The sequence below is a fragment of the Mercenaria mercenaria genome, unplaced genomic scaffold (genome assembly GCF_021730395.1).
Source record: "Mercenaria mercenaria strain notata unplaced genomic scaffold, MADL_Memer_1 contig_546, whole genome shotgun sequence".
NCBI lineage: Eukaryota > Metazoa > Mollusca > Bivalvia > Venerida > Veneridae > Mercenaria > Mercenaria mercenaria.
The window spans coordinates 58,559-68,309 of record NW_026463427.1 but is presented as its reverse complement, the minus strand read 5'-3'; the positions used below and the strand labels follow the sequence as shown (position 1 = coordinate 68,309).

General features: G+C 34.6%; 1 protein-coding gene across 1 annotated transcript; it reads left to right on the top strand.

Moving 5' to 3' along the window:
• The first annotated feature begins 1,314 nt into the window (after window positions 1-1,314).
• Window positions 1,315-8,887, top strand: LOC128554582 (fibropellin-1-like). The gene is made up of 4 exons (XM_053535848.1): window positions 1,315-3,016; window positions 3,610-3,812; window positions 6,538-6,929; window positions 7,559-8,887. Exons 1-4 carry the CDS (start codon window positions 1,315-1,317, stop codon window positions 7,758-7,760), a joined length of 2,499 nt encoding a protein of 832 aa, XP_053391823.1. The 3' UTR covers window positions 7,761-8,887.
• Window positions 8,888-9,751: the final 864 nt, after the last annotated feature.

Sequence of the window (9,751 nt, the reverse complement as noted above, 5' to 3'; positions counted from 1 at the left end):
GATTAAATGTTTTACAATTATGTTTAAAGATGTATTAAAAATTAGATGCTTTTTAATGCTACTCGTGCTAACGCGCACACAAATAGCATACAATTCTCATATTTACATTTTTATAGAAGATTGCTCAAAAGTAAGTGGGTTATGTGTGTGTTCGGGTTTTACGTCCTTTTCAACAACATTTTAGTCATATAAACGATGTTGTCTACTTGTAGCAATGGGCACAATGCCCAACATTATAGTGCTACCTCTCTGGAATATCACGCCGTAGACTCGTGACTTGATACCCCACACAGCAACATTATACTGAAACAAACCGGGCTGACAAGTCCTAGCACTATCCTCTTACTGCTGAGACCAAGCGAGAAAGCTTAATAGTACCATATTTTACGTTTTTGGTATGACGCGGCCAGGGATCAAACCACGACCTCCCGCGATCGAAGAGGGCGCTCTACCAATAGGCTTCCAAGGTGGTAAGTGGGTTATGTTTATCTTTAAATCCAGGAAAAAAAAAACATTACAAAATCATTCCGTGTTTAGTAAGTTAAACTTTAGGATTTTTTTTAAATATTGGTGTCCATTTTTAATTCTTTTTTTTTTTATTCTTCGCCATTTAGTTTATTCTCATGTTTTAATAACGTCATTTTGAGCGTGCAAACATCGCAGAAATATACGCCTTTGATATTTCTGCACCAATGTTGCTTATACAAAAGGACAGATGTTTTTTTCTTTTTATATAAAACATAAAGTGAAAGTAGCAATTTGCTGAATTTTCAGATATGTTGTTCGCAAAATACTAATTGCTCTAACACCTTCGGCAGTAACAGTTGTAACTGCGGCGCTGGTTGGACAGGGAGAAATTGTGAAAATGATATAGATGAATGTAAAAGTAATCCTTGTGAAAATGGAACATGTAGTAATACCATCGGAAGTTATAAATGTAACTGCTATCAAGGGTATACAGGAAAACACTGTGAAAAAGATTTTGACGAATGCCATGTGGTTACTTGCGCTAACAACGGAACGTGTGTTAATTTACCTTATCCTAAAAGATATCGGTGTGATTGTCTAAGGGGTTGGGATCCTAAAAGTCGCTGTCGGCATCATACAGATAAATGCAGAGAACTTCATCCTTGTGTTCATGGTGCCTGTTCTAATAGAAATGGTAACTATATATGTTCATGCAACACCGGTTGGACTGGCACAAACTGTAGCGTTGATTTAGGTGAGTGTAACTACCATCATTGTTTGCATAATGGAACTTGTGTCAATAGAATAGGAGCGTACATGTGCCACTGTTCCGCAGGATGGACGGGAATGAACTGCTCGGCTGATATAAATGAATGTGATACTCTTCGTCCTTGCAGGAACAATGGTAAATGTATAAACACAGTGGGAGGATACGCGTGCCACTGTTCCGCAGGATGGACGGGAATGAACTGCTCGGCTGATATAAATGAATGTGATACTCTTCGTCCTTGCAGGAACAATGGTAAATGTATAAACACAGTGGGAGGATACGCGTGCCACTGTTGCGCAGGATGGACGGGAATGAACTGCTCGGCTGATATAAATGAATGTGATACTCTTCGTCCTTGCAGGAACAATGGTAAATGTATAAACACAGTGGGAGGATACGCGTGCCACTGTTCCGCAGGATGGACGGGAATGAACTGCTCGGCTGATATAAATGAATGTGATACTCTTCGTCCTTGCAGGAACAATGGTAAATGTATAAACACAGTGGGAGGATACGCGTGCCACTGTTCCGCAGGATGGACGGGAAAGAACTGCTCGACTGATATAAATGAATGTGATACTCTTCGTCCTTGCAGGAACAATGGTAAATGTATAAACACAGTGGGAGGATACGCGTGCCACTGTTCCGCAGGATGGACGGGAAAGAACTGCTCGACTGATATAAATGAATGTGATACTCTTCGTCCTTGCAGGAACAATGGTAAATGCATAAACACAGTGGGAGGATACGCGTGCCACTGTTCCGCAGGATGGACGGGAAAGAACTGCTCGACTGATATAAATGAATGTGATACTCTTCGTCCTTGCAGGAACAATGGTAAATGTATAAACACAGGGGGAGGATACGCGTGCCACTGTACTACAGGATGGACGGGTCAAAACTGCTCTCAGGATGTAAATGAGTGTGATGTGATTCATCCATGCAAAAATAATGGTTTATGCAGAAACACGTGGGGGAGATACATTTGTCATTGTACGGTAGGTTGGAAAGGGCAGAACTGTTCCGTTGATGCAAATGAATGTGATGAGTTTCATCCGTGCCAGAATAAGGGCTCATGCGTCAACACGGTAGGAAATTATACATGTCATTGTCCTGTCGGATGGAAAGGACAAAACTGTTCCGTTGATGCCAATGAATGTGATGAGTTTCATCCGTGCCAGAATAAGGGCTCATGTTACAACACAGTAGGAAATTATACATGTCATTGCCCTGTAGAATGGAAAGGACAAAACTGTTCTGTTGATGTCGATGAATGTGATACGTTTCAGCCATGTCAGAATAAAGGCTCATGCATCAACACAGTAGGAAATTATACATGTCATTGCCCTGTAGAATGGACAGGACAAAACTGTTCTGTTGATGTCGATGAATGTGATACGTTTCAACCGTGTCAGAATAAAGGCTCATGCATCAACGTGGAAGGAAATTATACGTGTCATTGCCCTGTAGAATGGAAAGGACAGAACTGCACTGTTGATGTAAACGAATGCAATAATTCACTCTGCAAACATAATTCAACGTGCTATAACGTTGACGGCGGATATACCTGCATCTGCCCTCCAAACTGGTCCGGCAACAACTGTGAGAACGATGTAGATGAATGCAGTAGTTCTCCTTGCAAGAATGACGGAAACTGTTCTAACACAGACGGCAGTTACACCTGCACATCGACACAAACAAGAAGTACAACACCTGCAGCTACCACATGGACACAAACAAGCAGCACCAGACTGAGAGTTACTACAGTGACCGGCTTTGGTTTGTATTAATTACGTACTTTTTAATTTTAATTGACATAATATGGTTCGGCAACAAATGTGAGGTAGATGTAAATAAATGCGGTAGTTCCCCATGGAAGCGTGATGGGACGTTTTCTAATATAGAAGGTGGATATACTTGTATTTGCCCTTCTAACTGGTTCTGTTATAACTGTGAATGCGATGTGACAACTACAACAACAACTAAGCTATCGTCTGCAACACCGGCAGCACGTATATTGAACCTTACAAACAGCACAACTTGTGCAGATAATTCAATGTCAAGTACATGTAGTTAATACTTCTGTAGTATATTGTTTTGAAAATTACTGTGCGCATAATTTTCGCAGCCAGATGTGCCTTTGATGAACTTAATTGTACAATATTAAAATACTCTTCAATCAGATTATCATCATTAAATATAGCCGACTCGAAATAATATGTCATCAATTTGCTGACAAGATATGTTGAAGAACATCTGTCACTGTAAACAAGCTGGGTTCTTATTTCAAACGTGTTCTTAATGTGCATTTCAGACGTGTTATTAATGCGTATTGTTATAGAAAGTTTAACGTTCCTTTATTTTTCATTAAGAAATTCGACTGGAAGATGCCATCCATCCAAGATGCACAAGTTCAGGGTGGAATATAACCCTGGACATGTCGAAAGTTAGACAGCTATATCCGGAGATAAAAGCCAACCAAATTTATTTTGGTGACAACACTTGTCGAGGGAAACTGGTTGGAGATCATTTAGTATTTCTTCAGGGATTGAGAGACTGCCTTACAGCCGAACGGGTGTGTATCTTTATATTTGGAAACGCAATATTCGTTGAAGGAATATTACCGGAGTTGATATAAAATAACCGACATTTTTCTTTCTCACTCCATGAGAAAACCTGTAATAGTGGCGAAATATAAAAATTGAGATATAAATAAATAACCGACATTTTTCTTTCTCACTCTATGAGAAAACCTGTAATAGTGGCGAAATATAAAAATTGAGATAACAAATTTTAAATAAAGAACATTCTTTTTACTTTTAAATCTGAAATTTTGAAGTCATTATCTTCTCTATTTCAAAAGTTTTAGGTATGTCACCTAGGGCATTCTTAGACGTGACGTTAAGAGCGTCATGAAAACAGTGTGACGTCGCCGGACATAGCGTAATTTTTTCAAGTCATAAATGCAGCAAATTTTGCATATCAATTACTAAACATCATACGTTTGAATATTTAGGAACAGTTTAAAATAATTTTATTGAAAGTAACTTACCCGTATATTTTGGGTGTTGTCACGGGCATTTTATCTACACACATCTATATGTTCATGATGTATGGGTGCTTTGGAATTTCCGTTGCCGTGACAACAAAAATAACATTTATTGGTAAAAAATGGCAAAATTTGATTTTTCTTACTGTATTACAATAAACTTGTTTCTAGTTTCTGCATGAACATAAGAAAAACAATGATTTCCAGTATTTATTATTACTATTATTATGCAATATTTATATCATATCACAGGGTTTGTCGTGGAACGGCCAGTATAACAAATGATTTCTTAAATCAGTATAATAAATACTGTACTAAATAATACTAGACCTACACTGACACGCTTTAAAACACACACGAAATTTGACTCTTAGTAATTCCAGTTAGACATAGAATTGTATTAAAATAGCACTATAATTATCTTCGCTAACTTGCTTACACTTTCATTAAGAAGAAACGCACAGTTATAGAAACACCCAACGAAAATGAAATACGCAAACCGACACAAAATTTGTAAGATACTAATTTTCACCTGATACACAGAACAGATCAGTTGACTCCAATTGTCAAAATAACTTTTCTGATCATTCTTGATATGTACTCAACAGTTTCAGGGTCGATGCAGATATATTTACACGTATTGTGTTTGCGTTCGAGCTTTAAGTGTTAATTTCGTTATTCGCTTCGAAAAGTTGGCAGGAATTGCTGGAATTTTAAATTATTTTACTTAATATCACTTTGTATCGTTTTAAACTTAATATAAGATACACATAAAATCAATCATTTCTATATCATCTTATGGCTTTGTAAAATCACTCTTCTTGTGCCCTTACCATTGTCCGGCAGTTTCAAGAGAAATGTTTTCTACGTAACGCCATGCTACTTGCTTAAATTAAATGCTAAATGACAAATATTTAAAAACAATGCTTTTAGCTAAATGTCTAATGTCAAATATGGACTGTCAAAAGGTAATTGCCAAAAGACTAATTCTTCTTGTTATTTGACGTCAAATTCTAATTGCTAAGTGATAATTAAAAACAAAAAGAGCTAAATATATCAGTGTGTGAATGAATCTTTTAAATAGTCACTGACTTTGATACATAACTTTATCTCTATTGAAAACTTTTTTGTCTAAACATTTTAAGGATGAACAGTTTCGGTACAATGTACATATAGCCGAAAGATCATGTTACTGTTCCAAGTCAGACTGGTAGAATGTTAAATGTCTTAAAAAATTAAAAGTTACCTTCATTAGGTTAAGAGATAGAAACAATCAATTCATATAGTTAAAGAATTAGACGATTAGCTTTTATCATTAAACAATAAGCTATTTTTAGAGAAATGGTTAATTAACTCATGGTGTAAAAGAATTTAACATTCAATAATAAGCATAATCTGTTTAAAATTTAGCATTTGGCATTTAGCATTAAGTAATTGGCATATAGCAATTGATATCTAGCATTTAGTAATTAGCGTTTTGTTTTAAAATAATTATTCACATTTAGCATTCGCTTATTAGCATGGAGCATCAACCCTCCATGCATATCTTAAGAGTATTCATGGCATGACTTTCTCTAAAATAATCCCATTCATTTTCAGACATGTATGATTTCAAAGTTCAAAGTTAGAAATTGTGCGTAATTTGTCTAAAGTTGTCTTTTTATTTAAATAATTCCCAGTACGCTAAAGTGTATGTGTTCATAACGTTCAGCGTATTACAAATTGCTAGGTAACTATGGAAGCGAATAAATTAACAAATGTAATTTCTAGATTTTAATCCGACAAATTACAACCTAATTCACTGTCCAAAATGAAACTGTGCATCTAAGTATGTGTGCATGTTTACCATAAAATAATTATCTTTGGATAAAATCATTTACATTGGTGAATCTGGTATCCGGTTATCTCGAAAAATAATTCAAGAATATTGTTAATAACGTATTGGAAACAGAACAATGCTTACATTCTTATTCATAATGCAAACAGCAGATTCATTCGAGGTTGAAACGTTTGATAGCTGCATATTTCACGTTGTCATATCAGATATGTTAATTTTATTGGAGACTGTCAGACTAACGTCTGAACAATAGCTATTAAGATGACGGTACGATTCCGTTTTTATATTTAAACTTTGTATACATGGTTTCAGTTGTTTACCTCGCCACTTATAAGTTAGTGTATGCTATCAACATTCACTGCCCTTTCAGATATGCATGTATCATCTTCATCCTTTATATTTTATTGATTACAGATATCAGGCAACACGATATTATACGAAAATGAATCATTCTATGCAATCTCCGACCCCATACATCCATTCATCATACGACAGTACAAATGGAAATACGGTGTTGAGTGTGACATCAGTCGTAATGAGGCTACGTCATCGCACGTGCATCACAACGTCGAATCACACCATTCTGTAGTATCTGGTCATTACAGTATAAACTTGACATTTTTCAAAGATCCGAGCTTTATGAATCAGCTTCCTGGAAATCCTGTACAAACGAATGTGGGTGATGACGTCTATGTCAAGGTTTTCACAACGGCAACCGACTGGAATATTAAAATGAGGCTGCATACGTGTTACACGAAACCGACGGAGGCTGCAGCAAATATGGTGTACTACATAATCAAGGATGGGTATTACTAAACAAAATTTTATTTATTGATATAATATTAATCTTTACATTCAAACGTGTTATGCTCTGAACATAAAATGAATACCACTGTAAAACTATAAATTTAAATGAAAAGTTGCGTTATCTTATTATTGTATCAACAGTAACAGTTACTGTTGTTGTTCTTAAGTAAATATAAGACAAAAGAGAAATCGTGAAATAACTACTTCATTGAAGGTATATTAGATCTAAATTCCTTATCTAAATTCCATATCTAAAAAATGAACAATTACGTCATATAGTTTATGAAAACATTAAATTAACAAGTTTAGGTGTATTAACATTAGTATGCATTAAGTTTAAAAATAAACATAGTATAAATGTGTACTAAACTAATAAATAATCAACTGCTACTTCATGACATTTTAATTATGAGTTAGTTATATATGCAAACTTAATCAATATATTTAGTAAAGGTAAATACATTTGATGAGGATTTTATACATTTGAAGTAAATATCTAAGGACATAATAGTTTGTAAAAGATGACCATTGGATATCTTTAAGTAAAGTCATTTGAAATTTTTTGACATACACTTAATGCATTGCCTAAAACGGATATGGACAAAAATATTTCTTCTTTTAATTTCAGATGCGAAGTAGACAATAATACTCATATTATGTCCCAGTCAACACACGAGACGAGATTCGTGTTCCAAGATTTTGTGTATTTCTCAAACAGAGAAGGTCTCAACATCCACTGCAATGCCACGTTTTGTGAAACAAAAGACTTTTCTCCAGGATGCGCACAATCTTGTATATCCCACGAGAATCAAGCTCTTATTGGAAAATAGGCGCCGATTGCATACATGCGTCAAATGTTGCAATGTTATTATGAGAGTATATCCTCTACATTTAAGACTTATTCAGATCACAAGATAAATGTTAGAAAATCAGAAAGTTTTAAATATTTGAAAGCTTATTTCAACGTTGCCGAGACAAACAAAGTGTTATGATAATTAAACATTATAAACTACATTATATGTATTGTGTTGTATTGTTAAGAAGCAATAAAGGTCGTTATATTCAATTTTAGATACTCTGAAAAGTATCTTCTGAAAGTACGCAACACATTGTAGATTTACAAGAGACGTCTGTTTCTTGTAATAATTCAGAACAATGATTTTGTTTTATATTATTTGTCCATATTATATAATCACCCATACGATATAGAGCTACATTCACTGACTTTTTTTTGCATCTAACTATTTATCCGAAACAAGCTACTAGTATACAGACACACCTTTTTGAATTTTCGCAATGAATTTCGTATTGCTAATAGATACATTTAGGATTTTTTAAACGTTGAGGGAAATATGTTCGTAACGAAAGCGAATAATGTAGCTGTAATATCATTTGATTCATTTAATGAACACTTACCATATTTAAAAAGCTAAACAATTAACATGCATTGAGGTTCTGGCTGTCTGTCTGGCTGTCTGTCTGTCTGATAGTTACCAGCTAGGGATAAAGATGTATATTTGTTTTCGTCATGAATTGCTTGCCTTTTATAACAAATTCGAACGTTTGTAAATTCGAGAGAAATGTGTGGGTTTTTTATAAAAAGAAAGAAATGGGTACAGAACGTAAATAAGGTAAAGTTATTCATAGCATTATTGGAATTTTTTTTCCATTATGGAGTATAATTTACAACATCTGTATCTCAAAATGTGATCGCTTTCATAATTACTTTAATTATATGAAAATATAATCTAGATATCGATTGCCTATTAGATGTTTTGCTGAGATGCTAAGAATATAATTTCGATAGATCTCTTCATCCAACATAATAATAAAAGTGTTACTTAAGACTGCCAAACAAGAATGATTAGGATAGTCTAGTTCTGAATTCTTTTGAACGAATGGCCTATTACTGAGGGCAGTTGTATGTATGAAAATGAATGTCATTACTAATTAGATAAACGCAGTGAAATAGCTCTGTCTTTTATTCTATGTCTATTTTTTTTTGCAATCTTCTTATGTACATGTATAAATTTGTCATTAAAGTAATGTTTGATGCAAATATTTCTTTTTGTCTTTAATAAAACAGTGGTACACAAGCTAATCTGGAACTTCATTAATTAGTGTATCAGTAGCTGACTTCAGATCGCTTGACCATGAGTCTCACTTCAGGTATAGAATTCCTTCATGATGTAACGCTACCCTTCTGGCCCTTGCACTCTCAAATAATACAAGGATCGTCATTTGGGTTTTTCCTCAATCAGGAAAGCTAAGAAAGGACAACATGATTTCGAGACTTTCGATTTTTCCTTATATTAATTAATCATTACGATTATACCAGAATGATTTCCAGCTGTAAAAATACTATCGCAAGATCTTCTTCCTACAAAGCAGCAGTGAAATTTTTCTAGAGCTTGTTTGCACGAGCCTTATCATGTCTCTTTTTTACACATTTAGATATACATGTACATGGAAACATAATAGTTGCGATGTTTTAATTTAAAAAAACCAATTAGCCGAACTTTTTTTACTGATTTGCTAACTTGTACAATACATAAGATCGTAACTTTTGCAAGTATTTTATTTACACTTGGAAGTTGTATTAAACGTGTTCCATGTACAAACGGGAAAATACATATTGAATGCACCATAATGAAGATTCAATTATTTCTGTAGTATATTTTGAATACCGCCCTTTCTCTGTCTTGGTAGTGTTACTGCCCTAGCTAAGTGTTCGAAATGTAAAATAATAGGCGCACTTGTATAAATATTTCGCTTATCCTGGGGTCATCTATACTGAAAGGGCAAATCATGTCTTACAAGA